Below are 16963 nucleotides of genomic sequence, written 5' to 3'. Positions count from 1 at the left end.
GCTCTCTCCGTGACTCTCCCTTACCCCTCTATCTCTTGGCCTTCAGCCTCCATCTATCTGTGTATCTCTGTCTCTTTCCTTCTCTCTCTCCCCGCGTTTCTCTGCCTCCATCTGCTCTCTTCTGTCTCCCTGTCTCTGTCTCTCTTTCTTAAACACTTTACTTTTGTTTCTGTTATTTCTCTTTCTTTCTGCTTCTGTGTCTCTTTTTCATTGATTTATTCATTCAACAAAAATGTATTAAGCACCTACTGTGTGCCAGGCTCTTTTTCTAGGCATTGGGGATACAGCTGTGAACAGAACAGACAAAAATTCCTGCCCTCGCGGAATGACATCCTAGTGGGGAAGACAGACAAGATAAACAAATAGCATGTAGGCACACATTGTGTTAATGTTAAGTGTGAAGAAGCAGAAGGTGTTGGGAGTGGTCAGGAAGGGTCTCTTTGAGAAGGTGACATTTGAGTAGATGTTTGGGAGAAGAGAATTTCAGGCAGGGAGCTGCCAGCAGGAGGCCATGGGGTGGGAGTGGCTTGTTCAAGGCACAGTGAAACGAGATGCTCCCAGTCCCCTCCACCAGGCCTCTTGGGCACGTTTCCATGCACTGGGGCCGGAGGCCTACTTTCAGTTCACTCAGGCCAAGGGCCTGTCCCTCCTTGCTGGCACACAGGCCGACCCTCCCTGCAGCTCCAGCCCCTCCTCTCCCCACGCGCTGCTCTGTTCCCTCTTTCCAACGCTGCCGCACCCTTCTGTCCAGCTGGCTGTGCCCTTTACTGGCATCACGCCCCTTCTCTGCCTGACCCTCTCTGGGCTGTCCTGCCTGACTCTTTCTGTCACTTCCCCAATTCCTCTCCCTCTAACTCCTCTCTCTCTCCCCTACAACTTTCTCGCTGGCACTACTTCTGCCCCATTTCTTTCCTTCTCTTTTCCTATTTTCTCTCTCCCTGTGTCTCTTTCTCTTCATCTGTCTCTCTCTAGGTCTCTGTCAACCACTCCCTCTTGAGGTCTCTGCTTATATCTTTGTGTCTGGCTGTGTGTGTGTATCTCTCTAGGCCTTTATAATTTCAGTCTCTCAATCTTTCTCTCTCTCTCTCAGTTTGTCTGTCCCTCTTGATCTCTCTCTCGGCATCTCTCACTGTCTAAGTTTTCTGTTATCTCTCTCCGGGCTTCTCTCTGTCTGTATCTCTTTCTTCCCAGATGTCTGTCTCTGTCTCTGTACCTCTCCCCCTATGTCCCTGGCTCTGCCCCACTGATGTTTCTTTGTCTCTCCCCCTATTCCCACCTTGCTCTCTCCTCCTCGCTCATACATACACACCAGGTTTCTTGCCCTGCCAAGTCCAATACCCTCGCTCACAGAACTACTGCCAGCATCCCCATTCAGGCTTCCCCCAAACGCTATCTTCCCATCCGCAGGAGCCAAGAAAACCAACTTCGGGCCCAGCAGTGGATGGAGAAGCTACATGACCAACTTGGGCTGCAGCACTTCCTCCGAGACTGCCACGAGGTAGGAACTCCAGCTGTGCTAGGCACACCGACTTCTTTCCTAGGGAGGGAAGTACTCCGAGGCAGTGGGGGTGGGGACGCCCCTCTAAGTGGGTCGCGGAGCAACGTTCACTCCACGCCGCCGGGAGGCGCGCGGAGCCCCGCCTCAGTGCGCATGCTCTGCAGGTTCCTTCCCCCGCCTACGCGAGCGAGACGGGAGGGGTTCCTGTCGCCCGTGGCAACGGCGCGCGACCGCGCCTACAGGTCCCTCGGGAACGCGCTCCGGTCTCTTGTTTCCTCTGGTGATTTTCGAGAAGCGCTCCGCTGGGGAGAGGAGCGGGAGACTGGAGGGGTGTGGGGGGCGTGAGGACTAGTGGCCCAGAGCACAACTTCGGCCACAGATGGTCCAGAAACAAGCCTTCACCCCTTTAAATGTGTCCAGGAATCAAGCTCTGCCCCTTTAGAGATGATGTATACACCTGTAAGGACCTCCCCAAATCGGATCCCTTCCCTATTTAGAGAAGGTTCAGAAGTCACTCTGCTTCCTCGCTCCTTCCCCCGCATTCCGTAGAAACTGTTCTGGATTCTGACCACATAAGAAATAGACCGTTAGAGACGGCCCGGGAAGCATTTTCCTAACCCCCGCAGAGAGATGGGGCAGGCCTCACTCATCTACCCCGCTCCCCGCACGATGATCCAGTACCTACGTTTCCCCCACCAAGGATGATTCGGGAACTAGGCCCTGTCCCCCCCGCCCCCGCCCTTAACGATGGTTTGACTCCCTCCACGGTAACCCCCCATGGGAGACTTAGTCTCACATTTGAAAGGACGAGGGCCACCATGCCCCCAAAGCCCCACATATCTGAAGCCTATTAGAGATGGGTCTGGGACTCAAGAAGCCCACTAGACATGGATCCAGGAACTTCCTGGACCGGAAGAGTCCCCCACTGGAGATTATTGTTCCAGTCCCCTCACCCGGGCTCCCTTACTCTCTACCCCTGTGGCTGAGGTATCCGGGAGTCTGAGCCTCTTCCCATTATAAGAGGTTCAGGAGCACATCCCACCTCCACCCCATACTCCCCACCTTCACGTATGTAGCCCCGGGGCCAGATGCCCCTCCCCCGCCGCTCCCGCCATTTGATTTGGTCCAGGAGCCCCTTTCCCCTTTGGTCGTGAGATTGTTCTGGACCAAGTAGCAATCATCTGAGATGGCGCAGAACCCCCACCCCCACGCCCCAACTGGGGCCTGGCAAGGAGGCAGGCAGCGGGCGCGCGCGGGCCGGCGCGCTGCCACGGCGCGGGGGCGGAGGCGCGCGCCCGCGGGAGCCTCAGACGCCGCCACCGCTGCCGCCGCCGTTGCAGTGGAGTGGCGAGAGCCCGCCCGCTCGCCCGCCGCAGGAACGCCCCGCCAACGCTGCCGCCACTTCAGGTCTCGGGGGCGCCCGAGGTGGGGGGAGGGGGCTGACGCGCGCTCCCGCGGAGGTGGGCGGGGGAGGGGGCGCGCTCGCCGTCCGAGGCCACGGGAGGGAGGGGCTCAGGGGCGGGTCGGCGGGACGCCAGGACCCTAGCCTTGCGGAGGTGCTTGGACGCCAGGAGCTGTCCGCGGTGCTGCTGCGGGCGGGACTGAGAGACCGGGTCCCAAGGGGCGGAAAAAGGGGGGACTTTTAAGGCTACTCCTGGGGTAGTGTGCATTTGTCCTGGGGATTACGAAGGTCTTAACCTCTTTCAGGGGCTGTCCTTTGGGTAATGGGGAATATCGGAGATTTGCCCTGGGATTGGAAGACTTGCAACCTTTTGGTGGGGGGCGGGGGGATTCTTCCTTGGTTCTTGTGTGATCTGTATTAGTCTTAGATGATGGAGCGAATCACTTTTTCGGGGGTCTGCCTTGGGTGACGAGGGTCTTGGACTTGCTCTGGCTTTGAGAAGCTCTGATTTGGGGCGCTTTCCCCTGGTTGTTGGGAACTCTGACTTTGTCCTTCGTGGTGGGAGTCAATCACTTTTGGGGGGCTTTACCTTGATGACGGAGTATCATCTATTTTAAGGGCTTTGCCTTCACTGCGAGCTTTGGTTGCCATTGGCAAACTCTCCTCCGCGTGTGGGAACCTGTGAATTGAGTCGGGGGTTTCAGTATTTGACTTGGCTCTCGAGAGAGAGTGTGCGTGTGTGTCTTGGAGGCTATCCCGGACCCCTGGGGAGCACATGATGGGGGACACGGAGTGGGGCTTGGCCAGCTGGGGATTTGTCCTTGGCTGTGACTGCATTTGCCTCCCAGGACGCTGAGCTAGAGTCCATGTTTTTCTTTTTTTTTTTTTTTTCCAGGAGGGAGGAGGATGATCTTGTGACTGGGGGGTGGGGGAGAGAAGGGGGAGGAGCAACTGTCTCAGGTGCCAGAGTGCCAGATTTGGTCATGAGTGGAGAGGTTGGGGCTTGGGGAATAAGTCTTATTTGGAGAACCCAGAAAGCCTTGTGATTAGTCTTGCTGAGGGTAGTGCAAGGGGCCCACTCAGTGCTTGCATTTTGTTGGTGAATGGGAGGACTAGAACTGGCTTTGGTTTGGGAGGGGCCTGGCTGAGGAGGAGTCTGGGGCTAGCTTTTGGGGTATGTTCATTTGGGGAGCTGGAAGGCAGCTCTGTGGCTTGCATTTGGGGGTTGGCTTTGGTAGGGGGTTAGAACTGGTCATGGTTTGGGGGAATTGTGGTCTTGGGCTGGATCCTCATGGCAGAATTTGGGGAGTCCTGTGGGCTCATTAGGGAGGCTAGATCTGGGTTGTGGGGGATGGGTCTACCCCAGATTGGACGGCTGGTTTGGAGAAAACTAGACTTGGCACCAGTTTGGAAATGGTTTAGGGGTTCATCAGATCATATTGGGGGCTGGGGCTAGGTATGAGGGCTTCACTTGATACCCTGGGGAGTGGGTTGGGGATCCTGAACTGGTCCTTATTGGAGGTGGCTGAGACTGAATTGAAGGGTCTAAGTGCTGCTGTTGGGGCATTCTGGGGACTCGTCCGCCCATCTTCTACCCCTTAGGAAAGAGTTTGAGCTCCCCCTGCGCCCTCCCCCCCATAGAAAGACCTCATTTGCAAAGGTTTCCCATGCCTTCCTCCCTGCCCCAAACCTAGCAGCCCTGGCTCTGAATCTGGAACACCCTGGAGGGGACGGGGGCAGATAGGGAAGAGATCTGATTTGGGGGAACCAGCTGAGCCCCTCCTCCTCTCCTGCACAGCTGGATGGCTGGATCCATGAGAAGATGCTGATGGCGCGAGATGGCACACGGGAAGATGGCCACAAGCTGCATAAGAGGTGGCTCCGGCACCAGGCATTCATGGCCGAGCTGGCTCAGAATAAAGAGTGGCTGGAGAAGATCGAAAGGGTGAGGATGCAGAAGGCATCCTCTTCAGGTGCCAGGGGCCTCCAGAGAACCCACTTTTCACTGACAGCCTACTGCTGTCACACCTCAGAACTGGCTCAGATCATTTCAACATCTGCATCTAGCTTTGTAGCCTTGAGCAATCTATGTAACCTCTTTGAGCCTCAGTTGCCCATTTGTAAAATGGCCAGCTTCTCTTCTGAGTGATGCCCACACCTAGCTGTTAAATACATATTTCACCCCTTCCTATAATCTTCCCCAGCAGGCTTCTTCCTTCCCCACCATTTGAAGCACCTAAGGGGGAACATCAAGTAGACAGGCTGGGGCAGCCCTGGAATGCTAGGATTAAAGTGAACTTCGCCTTCCTACAACCTTGGACTCTAACTGTGTCTATGCCTGTTACCAACTGTGTCGGGGTCCTTGGGGAATTGTGTTAACCTCCTTGAGCCTCAGCTGACACTGCTTTAAAATTGAGGAAATAAAAAAAATTAAGGAAATAATGAATGCAGTTACTTCCCTCAGCTCTTCTGCACATACAGTGCTGCTTAACACAAAGCCAGCCACCTAGGAGCTGTAATTGCACTGGTATTGTTATTTTTAATACACTCTAGGCCCACATATATTGAAGGTTGACTTCAGTCTTGGAGGGACCCAGGCAGATTTTTGCTCTAAGTCTCAATCCCCAAAATGGCCCCCTACCCTGGCTGAACCCCTAGACCTGCAGCCCTGGATACCCCTATTCTTCTGACTCAATCAGAGACACCCATGTGGACCATAGATGCCCCACAAGTTGTAGCGCATAGCAAAACCACTCTTCTTGACTTTAATGGCAGTTCACTCTCTCTCCTCTCCCATCCCCTCTCTCCACTCTCTGTCTCTCTCCCCCTTGTCTTTTTTATGGTCCTCTTCCTATGTTTCTGAACTTATGGGAATGTCTCTGTGTCTATCACTCTGTGACTCTCTGGCTCCTTTCCATGTCTTTGTGTCTCTCTGTCTCCCTCCTACACTTCTGTCTGTCTGCCTGCCTGCCTGTCTTTCCTTGTCTCTCTTCCCACTTCTTGGTTCCTTCCATCTCCGCGCCTATCTCTGCATCCACCTCTCATGTTTCTGTCTCTGTCTTCAACTCCTTTCTGGTCTCTCTCTCCGCATCTCTCCCTTTGTCCTGTTGCCCCTGTATTTTTCTGTCCCTCTCCACCATCCACCCCTCCCCCTCACTTCCTCACTCACACTGTCTGGGGCAGGAGGGCCAGCAACTGATGCAGGAGAAGCCAGAGCTTGCGGCCTCGGTGCGGAAGAAGCTGGGTGAGATCCGGCAGTGCTGGGCCGAGCTGGAGAGCACCACCCAGGCCAAGGCGCGGCAGCTCTTTGAGGCCAGCAAGGCCGACCAGCTGGTGCAGAGCTTCGCTGAGCTGGACAAGAAGCTCCTTCACATGGAAAGCCAGCTGCAAGATGTGGACCCTGGCGGGGACCTGGCCACCGTCAACAGCCAGCTCAAGAAGCTGCAGGTATGGCTTCGCTGACCCAGATAGGGGCTTTCAATGCCAAAGTGAGGCTTGAGTCAGGATCAGACTTTGCTGGAGGTGTTTCACACAGGGGGCATTTATTTCAAATGTGTTAAAAGGACTGGAAATAGAAAGGGTATACTGGGGCAGTCCAGATAGTAGTAAGCGTTGGAAGCAGCCACCACCCTTAGGGTGTGGGGTACAAAGGGAAGAGAAGGATTTAGAGCCGAGAAGCAGTGGGTGAATAACTAGTACACTGAGAGTTTCACAGGACACTGACACTTGCTTCCTGGGTGGAGAAACCAAAGCCCAGAGGGAGGAAAATGGCTTTGCACAGAATAATAATGACATTTATGTAGTGCTTCCTCTACCAGTCTCTGTGCTGGCTCTTATTGACACCTCCCACCAACCCTAAGAGGTTGGCATGAATTATTATTTATCTCCCATTTTACCAATGGGCGCCTGGCCCAAGAACACACCGCTAGCCAGTGTCTCCCTTACGAACGGAGAGGCTCTTCGACACAGCTGATGGATGCTCAGTATCTGACCATGCGACCTGAACGGCAGGAGGTGCAAATGTAGGTGCTGCATCTCACCTCCCAAGGTGTTCTACCTCCTGCCTTTGCGTGCCAGGAACAATGCCTGACTGTGACTGAAGAGAAACTGAGGCTCTAGGAGGTGGACTTGCTGGCTCAGGGTAGCAAGTGGCAAAGTCTGGATTCAAACCCAGGTCCCTATGTTTTTCACACGCCTTGTGATCCACCTTCTGCATAGTTATGCTTCTGAAGTGCTTGGCACAGGGTCTTGCAGGAAAAAAGTTGACTCACAATAAAAGCATAATGATGCTGATTAGTATGTATTCATTTTATTTATGCAACAAATCTTTACTGAGCACCTACTGTGTGCTATGCACTTTTCTAAGTGCTGTAAGACAGCTGTGGGTGAAACTGACAAAAATCATTGACCTCACATTCATGGGGCTCACATTCTGGTGGGGGAGACAGGCAAAGGAGCAAAGAGACAAACATCTGAATAGGATTCCAGTGGTGCCATCGCTTTACATGCACCAGGGGGCCTCAAACGCCCTCGGTCTCCTGGACACCTCTGCCTCTCATAAGACAGTGAGATCCCCAAAGAGCTTTTGTTTGTGTGGATTATACTTATTTGGTATTTTCTATGTTAAAAATTAGAACAGAAATATTTAAATTATTGAATCATTTAAAAGCAGCAATAATAAACCTATCACCTATTAGCCCCAAAACATTCTTTTATGTAGAATAACCGTATTTTCCAAGACAAAAGAAAATGTAGTCAGAAGACCAGTATTGTTTTCAATGTTACAACTCTCTTTTGTGTCTGGAATAATAGGAGCGCTGGATTCCCACCTGCACGCCTGTATTCATTCTGCTGCAGGAGCACCAGTCATATGGTCCCTGCAAAACCCGGCTGTACACTAGGGAAAGAATGGGAGTGTGGAAGACAAATTACACTTTAGTATTTTTTTAAATCCTCACTCAAGGATACATTCACTGATTTTAGAGAAAGAGAGAGAGGGAGGGAGGAAAATCAGCATGAGGGAGGAACATCAGCATGAGAGAGAAACATCAGTCGGTTGTCTCCTGTACACACCCCAACTGGGGATCTAACCAGCAACCAAGATATGTCCCCTGAATAGGGATTGAACCCGCATCCATTTGGTGCACAGGATGATGAACAACCCAGTCAGGGCAAACCTTAGCATTTTTATAGAAAGAGTTGTGACCTTGCAGACCTATTGAAAGGATCTAGGGGTCCCCGGGAGCCCCCGGACAACACTTTGAGAACCACTGATGTACGCTCCATGCCAGGCACGGGTACACCTTTCTCCGCAGCAGCCCGATCAGGCTGGGGCTGTCTGTGGGTTGCACCAGCTCACACAGGCCCCAGTGGCCATTCAGGATGTCATGTGGGCATTTGGAGATTACAAAACATAATGCATACAGTGGTTTCAGAATTGCTGACCCACCAAATCTAGGATTCAATATTTGTTTAGAAGTTTTTCAGTTTTAATTGTCTTCAGCTGGAGATCACTAGACTTTGTTCAAAAGTTATTTGTGTTACTTATTTCTTCACCTTCACTGTAGTTATGTTATTATGTGAAAGAGTTGTTTTATTTGTTTCTGTTTGTATTCCATGTTGGCATTTCTCCCATCCTTATAGCTTGTTTAAAATGTATTTTAGGAAGTACTGATAGGAAACATTAATATAGTGCCCGAAGTTAGTACTATCTTCAGTTCTCTTGATCTTCCCAAATTCTTTGCTCAAGTCCTGATGCTAATTAGGAATTCCTGCTTCCTTCCAACTCCGGAACTTGGTATTGTCAGACCTTTTATATTCGTTCCATTCTCATGGACTGGAAATGTATCTCACTGTGATGTTTGCATTTGCATTTTTTGGGGGAACTGGTGAGCTTAGGCATTTTTGTCTCTCTTTTTGGCCATTCAGATTTCAGAGGGAGGATTTGGGGCCTCCTGCTCTAGCCAGAATGCAGACAGAGTCACCTCTTCCCTACCCGTGGGGGTGGTTAGCACACCAAGCCCTGGAGACCAAGACGTGGGGGTCCCCGTTGTTTAAGGGAGCGACCAAGATGCTGCGGGGAATGTGGGCGGGGGCTGGGGGGAACTGGCACTCCAGGCCACAGAGCCATGAGTGTCAGCGGCAGGCCCCCAGCCGAGGGCCCTGGGCTTTTTCCCCAGCAGAGGGAGCCTGAGCCTGAGGCAGGGAGTGACTCTGTGGCCACGGTCCCCAGATGGAGCCCAGCTGGGCCTCAGGAGTTGCCGCTGGGGAGGGGAGAGGCTTCCCAAGGCCCTTTGTCCCCTGGGACCCTCTGGAGAGCCCAGACACTGGGCATATGCAGGAAGGAGGGGGTAGTTCAGCTGGGCACACGTTCTGGCTGCCCTGCCGCTCAGGCTGGCTTGGGGCCAGGCTGGGCTAGGGGCGGTACTGCTTCCGGCTGGAGGGGTGTGGATGCGTGACTGGTCTGTCTCCCCCTGCCTCTCATTCCTGCTCCCCCAGTTCTTCTCTGTCTGTTTCTTTTTGTTTCTCTCTCTCCTATCTCAGCCTCTCTCCCTTGATCTCTCTCATCCCTGTGCCCTCCTCGTGCCCTCTCCATGTCCCTGCCCCAGCCGCTGCAGCAGGCTTCCTGGGCGGGACCCCACCTCCCAGGTCTAGGCCATGTGACGCACAGAGAGTCCTCTCTCAGCACCTCCTGCCCAAATGTCCTTCTGGCTGAGGGGCCAGATGGTGGAGTCCCAAGCCCCCACCTTCCCAGTCCTCAGAGGCCTGGCCAGCTGGTCTGGCTCAGCCACAGGCTCCTGCTTGGGGAGGTGGGGGCGGGGGTGTCCTGCCATCTGAGGGAGACCAGCGAGGGAAATGCACTGGAGGCTTTGCAGCTGCTGAGCTGTGTCCCTGGGGACTCTTTACCACCCCCACACTAAGCAATTCTCCTTCTCTGGCCAAGGAGACACCCTCCTCCCCTTTTTTCAATTTTTGTGGCACATTTCTTCATCTAGCTCAGCATGGCCGAGGGGAAGAGGCCAGATTCGGGAGCCGCACAGTCCCTTCCACTCCTGCGTGACCAAGGGCAAGTGACCCCACCTTTTTGAGTCCCAACATCCCCAGTTACAAAGAATTAGAGTGACTGAGAGCCACTAGGATTTTGTGGTCATAGTGTCCTGGGTTCAAATTTTGGCTCTGGCAGTTTTTCTTCTGGACCAGGGACTGCTCCTCTGTGGGCCTCAGTTTCCCTCTCTGGTAGATGGGAAGGCAGCAGGTGGGTCAGAGCAGGAACCCGGATGCCGCGGAGTCAGGCGTGGACTCAGGGACGGCTGTGTCACTACTGACCACGTGCCTGGCACCAGAGGCGTATTTTGGAAGTAGGCTCTTCTGGGTTTCCTTTTTCTCTTCTCTTTTCTTCTTTTTTTCTTTCTAAACTTTAATGTTTAACAATTTTTTTCTTTTTTAAAAAATTGACATTTAATTCCATACCATAAAGTATAGTTTTATGTGAACAAATAAAGTTTTAAAGTGAACAATTCAATGGTTTTTAGTGTATTTACAAAGTTGAACAACTCTCACTTATCACTATCTAACTGCGGAATATTTTAATCACCCCCAAAAGAAATCCTGTGCCCTTCAACTGTATCTACCAATCTACTTTCTGTCTCTATACATTTGTCTGTTTTTGGACATTTTGTATATAAGTAGAATCATAAATATGTGGCCTTCTTTTTGTGTCTGGCTTCTTTCACTTAACAGTGTTTTCAAAAACCATCTATGTTGTGGAATGTATCAGTATTTCATGGCTGATTTTAATGTTTGAAGCTGGTTTAATTTTTTAAATGTTAATCTTCAATACTGCCCAGCTAAGAGAAGCAGAATAGCAGGGTGACTAGTCAAAGTCAACACACATTTCTGGAGACCTATTCTGTGCAGGCACAGTGCCAGGCGCTGGCATCCAGCTGTGAACAAAACAAACATCCCCTTGGTCTGTGACCTCACACACTGTTGTAAGGATTAGATGAGTTATTCTTGTCAAGTTCTCAGAGCAGTGCCTGGAGTGGACCAAGCATCAGGAAGTGTTACCTGTCATTGCTGTTACAGTAAGAACTTCAAACAGAAGGATGGAAAGGAAAAAGGAAAAAGTCCTCCTTCCCCTTCACACACCCAGTACCACTCTCCAGGGGTGTAACTGCTCTCAACAGTTTCTTCTCTATCCTTCTAGCAATATTCTATGCACATGCACACACACACATACTGAAACTTGCCTTTTTACTTGACAAAACATCCTTAGCATCCTTTCTTGTCCCAAAGTCTGTGGATATACCCTGTCCTTTTAAACTGTTGCATAGTATGCCATGGGCTGGTTTGACAACCTGTCTTTAACCAGTTTTCTCTTGAGAGACCTTTGGGCTGTTTAATCTGCTAGTATAAGTAACGCTGTTCTCTGTCTATACGAATTTGAGTCCATGTGCAAGTGTTTCTGTAGAAAATGGTCCTCAAAATGACACTTCCGGACCAAAAGGTATGTGCATTAAAGATAGCTACTGACAAATACCCTCTTTCCGCATTGCAGTACTAACACCTGCGATGTGACCGGCAGCACCCATCTTCCCTGTGGCCCCACCTTAGGTATCTTCAAGCTCTTTCATCTCTGTTAATCTGGGAAGTGACAGATACTGTCTTGTAGTTATTTTGATTTGTGTTTTCCTCAACATTTAAGGAGACTGAACATCTTTTTTGTGTGTTTAATGACCATTGTGCTTCTGCATCCTTCGTCACGTTTGCAGGGAAGGATGTACATTAAATGGGTGTTCAAAATACATGACATTTTTGTAGAAGTAGAAAGGTGTCAGTGTCTGGAATTATTCCTTCTCAGGTCAAAGGGTCACTTGCTTTGTGGAGGGGTTTTCATCTAATGGGAAATGGAACTTATAACCTTAACATTTCAGCTTATATTTAAGAGTCCCCTGAATTCTAATGCATTTTCATTTTCTTAGCAAAAAAAAGGTTTTGGGGTGACCATTTTATTTTGATTTCTATAGTTTATGATTGTGTCTTTAAAAAGTTCCCACCTTAATGGTTTTGATTTGTTTTAGTTGATTTTTACCCATTTTTATGATTCCTAGAGAATGTGAACTGTATCATCTGGGACTCCTTGGAGTAAAATTCATAGGACTTAAACCTATGTAGGCTTAAGCTAAAAAGGGGCATTGTTGGCTCAGGTAGCTGAAAGATTCGGGGGTATGCAGCTTCTGGCATGGCTGGATCAGTTACTCAAGTTATGTCTGTCCTCAGTTATCTCTTTCCTTTTCTGCACCCTGCTTTCCTCTGTGTTGGCCTCAATGTTGGGAGCCCGTTCCCTTGCAGTGGCAAGATGGCTCCCAGTACCCCAGGTCTGCATTCTATTAGCTCAGGAACCTCGTGGGAAAGAGAGCATCCCTTCTGAGCTCACACCTCTCCAGCAAAAGTGGGAAGAGTTTTCACTGGCCGATTTAGATCACGTGCCATCTTTTACCCAGTCCTCATGGCCACAGTGATTCATTGTTCTCATTGGCAGGCCTGAGTCACATGGCCATTCTTGGAATGCTGGATTTCATAAGCTCCTCAAGTAGCCAGAAGCATTTTCATTGGCCCAGCTTAGGCCACACGACCATCCCTGACCCAAACCCTGTGGCCAGGGCAATTTGTGTCCTAGTTGACCAAACTTGGGTCATGTGGCCCCCTCTGGCTCTTCAGGTTTTATTAGTTGCTCAAGAAGCTCAGTATTTGAGGGTGGGATTTGAAGGGCTGGAATGGAAGGGATGGATGTCGCGTGGGTAAAACAACAGCTCTGCACTAGAGTACCTTGAACAAAAGCCTTGACTTAGTTCTCAAGTTTTGAGTTCTGGCTTGTAGTCTTTTGCCCTAATCTGTTACCATTTAATTTCACTCTTATTTTGTTTTCTTTTCCATCTTCCCCAGCATCTGTTTAGAATCACATGAGTACTGCGTAAATACATTCTTTGAGAAAAAGATCTTACTAACCTAGAGGCCTTCAGTAAAACAAAGCCTCCCTTCAGTACACTGCCCAGTCGCACACCCCAAGGACAACCTCAATTATTATTTGGTGTACACACTTCTAGACTTCTTTCTATACAAGTGTACCTACGTGGGTTTTTAATGTTTTTATTTGTTTTTCATGTTTAATTTGTATTTTTGAATAAATCAATTTGTTCAGACATCAAAAAATACATAAAAATCCTATGTGCGAAGTCTCCTTCATGTCTGTCCCCATTCAGTATGTTCCCATTCACCAAATAGGTGCCATCTGTCATTAATTTCTTGTTTCCTCCAGGGAAGTTTATGCATGTGCAATCCACTACAAATATATGTTAATATGTATGTTCAAAATTGTTTTTCCTCTTGACAGTAAGTCTTGGCTATTTTCAATACTGTTCGGGATTTGCTTAACCATTTTGCTCCTAATGGGCATTGAGACTGTTTTCAATTTTTCCCCATTGTAAATTCTGCTACTATGAGATCCTTAGATAGACATCTCTGCTATGATGAACATCTTTGGAAAAACATCTTCATGTATATGTGCCAGTATTTCTTTAGATGTATTCCTAGAAGTAGAAATGCAAGTGCTGGGTCAAAGCATTTTGACACATTTTGCATTTTTGACAGGACCTGCCAAATTGCCTTCCAAAAAGGCTCCACTCATTTACACCAGTGCCGACAGCGGCTGAGTGTGTCCATCTCCCTGCATCTTTGCCAACACTAGATATTATTGATCTTTTACATTTTTGCCAATCTGCAAAATCGAAAAGGATACCTTGTTTATTTATTTATTTATTTTTTGATCCTCACCTGAGGAAATTTTTTCATTGCTTTTAGAGAGAATGGAAGGGAGAGAGAGGAAAAGACTGATGTTAGAGAGAAGCATCAATCAGTTATTTCCAATAGGTGCCCAAACCAGGGATCAAAGCTGCAACCTAGGCCTGTGCCCTGACCAGGAATCAAGCCGACAATCTCTTGGTTACAGGACAACACCCCAGCCAACTGAGCCACACTGGCCAGGGAAAGGTTGCCTTGTTTAATTTGTATTTTCCTGCTCATTAGTGAGACTGGGCATCTTTTAATGGGTTTATTTTTTCTTCTCTGTGTTGCCTATTCATATATGATACCCATTTGGGCAGTCTTCCCTTGTTAATGCTATTCTTTGATTGTTAAAGAAACTAATTCCTTGATCTAATATGTATTAAATTTTTCCGGTTTGTCATTTGCCTTTAACGACTAGAAACTTTGGTTAATGTGAAAGTATTTTATGTGGCCAAATTTGTAAATCTTTCCCTTTATGGTTGGAAAGATTTTCTCCATCTCAAGGTTATAAAAGCATTTACCCAGGTTTTCTTCTAGTACCTTATGGACTTACTTATTCCATTTAATCCATCTGGAATTGTTCTCAGCATAAAGAGTGAGGAAGAGATCCAGCTAAATTGGTTAGCCAGTTGGCCCATGACCACTTGTTGAATAATCCATCTTTTCCTTAGAGATTTGAAATGGCATCTATAAAATATATGAATTATCCTGTGTGTTTGGGTCTGCTTTTGCACTTTGTGCCTATATCACATCTACCATTTAAATCACTATAGCTATGAATTTATTTTTGCTATTTGGAAAGGTTGGCTCTTTGGACAAATTACCTAACTTCTCTGGGCCTCCGTTCCCTCCTCTGTAAAACAGGGATACCAACAACTGTGAAAGGTTTTTCCGAGAACTAAGAAATTGATGGACCATTTTAGTCCAAGGGGTCGTATAAGCCTCCTTAAGAAGGTAATACTTGAGCTGAAATCTAATTGACAAGGAAGCCCATGCTTGGCAGAGGGAATAGCAAATGCAAAGACCCTGAGGCAGGAACGGGCTTAGTGGGCTGCGGGATCGGAGGAGGCAGCGCTTCCGGAGGCGCCTGAGCAAAGGGGAGAGTGAAATGGTGGGCCGCGGTGAGGGGTTTGCTGTCACCGTAAAGTTACTGGAGAGCCACAGCAGGACTGGGAGGATAGGTGGGCCCACTGACCCTGCCCCTCTTTCCACAGTCGATGGAGTCACAGGTGGAAGAGTGGTACCGCGAGGTGGGAGAGCTGCAGGCGCAGACGGCGGCGCTGCCGCTGGAGCCGGCGAGCAAGGAGCTGGTTGGCGAGCGGCAGAACGCGGTGGGCGAGCGCCTGGTGCGCCTGCTCGAGCCGCTGCAGGAGCGCCGCCGTCTGCTGCTCGCTTCCAAGGAGCTGCACCAGGTGGCGCACGACCTGGACGACGAGCTGGTGAGGCCCGGAACCGTGGGCTGAGGAGGGAGCCGGGGGACCCGGCGGTACGGGAGGCCCGAGGCAGGCCGGCGGGCCGAGGGGGTGGAGCCCGGGAGCAGGGGCGGGGCCGTGGGGCCTGGGCGGGTTCGAGGGTGGAGCTGGCTAAGAGACCTGAGAGACTCAGTCATTCAGTCCTTTACTACTTCATTGACTCATTCACTTATTTATTCATTCACTCTCACATTCATTAGCTCACTTTCAGTCATTTATTATTCGTTGACTCTTTTTTCCTTCCTTCACTCATTTATTTACTTGCTCATTTATTCACTCATGCCTCCTCCATTCTTTCCTCATTCGGTTCCTTTTCTGATTTGCTCATTCATTCACTCACTCATTTGCTTATTCATTTGATCATTCTGGCCCCAGCCTTGTGCCTGGATGATGCTGGAGCCACAGGGGTGACCAAGGCAGACTTCATTCCTGCCCATAGACGGCTCAGAGTCCAAAGGGGAAAACAGACTTGTCCCCAGATAGTGACAAGCCAGTGTGGTTAGGACTGTGATGGGGGGAGTTGGGAGGCTGTGGGAGCCCAGGGGAGACAACTGGTCAAGATCCAAAGTCAGGGAGGGTTTCCTGGAGAAAGGGGTGTCTGAAGTGAGATGTGAAGAAAGAGTACACATGAGCTTGCGGAGGGAGTGGGAGAGGAATCCCAGGAAGCACAACCTGCCTGTGCAAAGGCCAGAAGTAAGCAAGAGCCTGGCTCTAGTGCAAAGAGCAAGATGGAGCATGTTCAGAGAGGAGGCCAAAGACGTGAGCAGGCTCTTAGGCAATGAGGGGCCTTGGATGCTGTGCAGGTGGCTTACAGTTTGATCAGGGTGCAGCGATCCCAGGATGCATTCCCTGACTTGCTCCCTGTGTCCCCTCTAGGCATGGGTCCAGGAGCGGCTGCCCCTGGCCATGCAGACGGAGCGGGGCAATGGTTTGCAGGCTGTTCAGCAGCACATCAAAAAGAACCAGGTGAGCAGATTCTGGACGAGAGGGTGGATTAGGACATACTCGCATTTGAGCAATAGAAAATGGCTCAAGGTACCCTGACCTGTGTGGCTCAGTTGGTTGGGCATCATCCTGCAAAGTGAAAGGTCGTCAGTTCAATTCCCAGTCAGGGCACATGGCTGGGTTGCAGGTTCAGTTCCCCAGCTGGGGCATGTGGGAGAGGCAGCTGATCAATATTCTCTCTCACATCAGTGTTTCTCTCTCTCTCTCTCTGTCTCTCTCTCTCTCTCTTCTTCCTTCCCCCTCTTTCTAAAAATAAGTTTTAAAAATCTTTTTGAAAATAAAATAAAATGGCTCAAGGTGGCTAAAGTCCTAAAGGGGGATTAATTGGCTCTTGTCATTGAAAAGACAGCAGGTACGGAAGTATTCAGGTACTTCCATGATGTCACAAATCACTCAGCTTCAGCTCCATTGTTTGTTTTTCCTGCATTAGCTTTGTTCTCAGGCCAACTCTCCTCTCCTGGTAGTAAAACACCTTCAACGGATTCAAGTTTACATCCCACCAGCAAAACTGAAGAGAATTTCTCTCTTTAAAAAAGATGCCCAGTCTTATAAATCTGCAATCGTTTCAAGAATAACAATTATTGTTGAATAATAGTTATTGAATAACTATTGTCGAATAGTTATTGAATGACTCTTAGCTCAACTTGAGGCACATGTCCACCCCCGAGTTGATCATGGTGGCCAGGGATTTAGACTGCTCTGATTGGCTTGGTCCCAGCTAAGGGCCCACCCTTGGAACAA

The 16963-nt window shown here is 49.6% G+C and overlaps 1 protein-coding gene across 3 annotated transcripts in view; it reads left to right on the top strand.

Moving 5' to 3' along the window:
- Positions 1–16963, top strand: part of SPTBN4 (spectrin beta, non-erythrocytic 4) — a 66997-nt gene that overhangs the window by 34376 nt on the left and 15658 nt on the right. The window contains exons 17-21 of one of the 3 annotated variants that reach the window (XM_054580758.1): positions 1408–1498; positions 4699–4845; positions 6084–6347; positions 14960–15184; positions 16094–16183. In XM_054580758.1, the coding sequence (XP_054436733.1) occupies positions 1408–1498; positions 4699–4845; positions 6084–6347; positions 14960–15184; positions 16094–16183 (817 nt within the window). Of the gene's footprint in view, positions 1–1407; positions 1499–2833; positions 2906–3071; positions 3158–4698; positions 4846–6083; positions 6348–14959; positions 15185–16093; positions 16184–16963 lie in introns of those variants that run through there. The other 2 variants (XM_054580759.1, XM_054580761.1) reach the window with 2 other exon arrangements.

This window comes from Pteronotus mesoamericanus, unplaced genomic scaffold (genome assembly GCF_021234165.1).
Source record: "Pteronotus mesoamericanus isolate MK-2021 breed Mesoamerican mustached bat unplaced genomic scaffold, CSHL_Meso_final contig_639, whole genome shotgun sequence".
NCBI classification, from domain to species: domain Eukaryota; kingdom Metazoa; phylum Chordata; class Mammalia; order Chiroptera; family Mormoopidae; genus Pteronotus; species Pteronotus mesoamericanus.
Note: the sequence above shows the minus strand (reverse complement) of the source record. Positions and strands in the feature narration are given on the sequence as shown.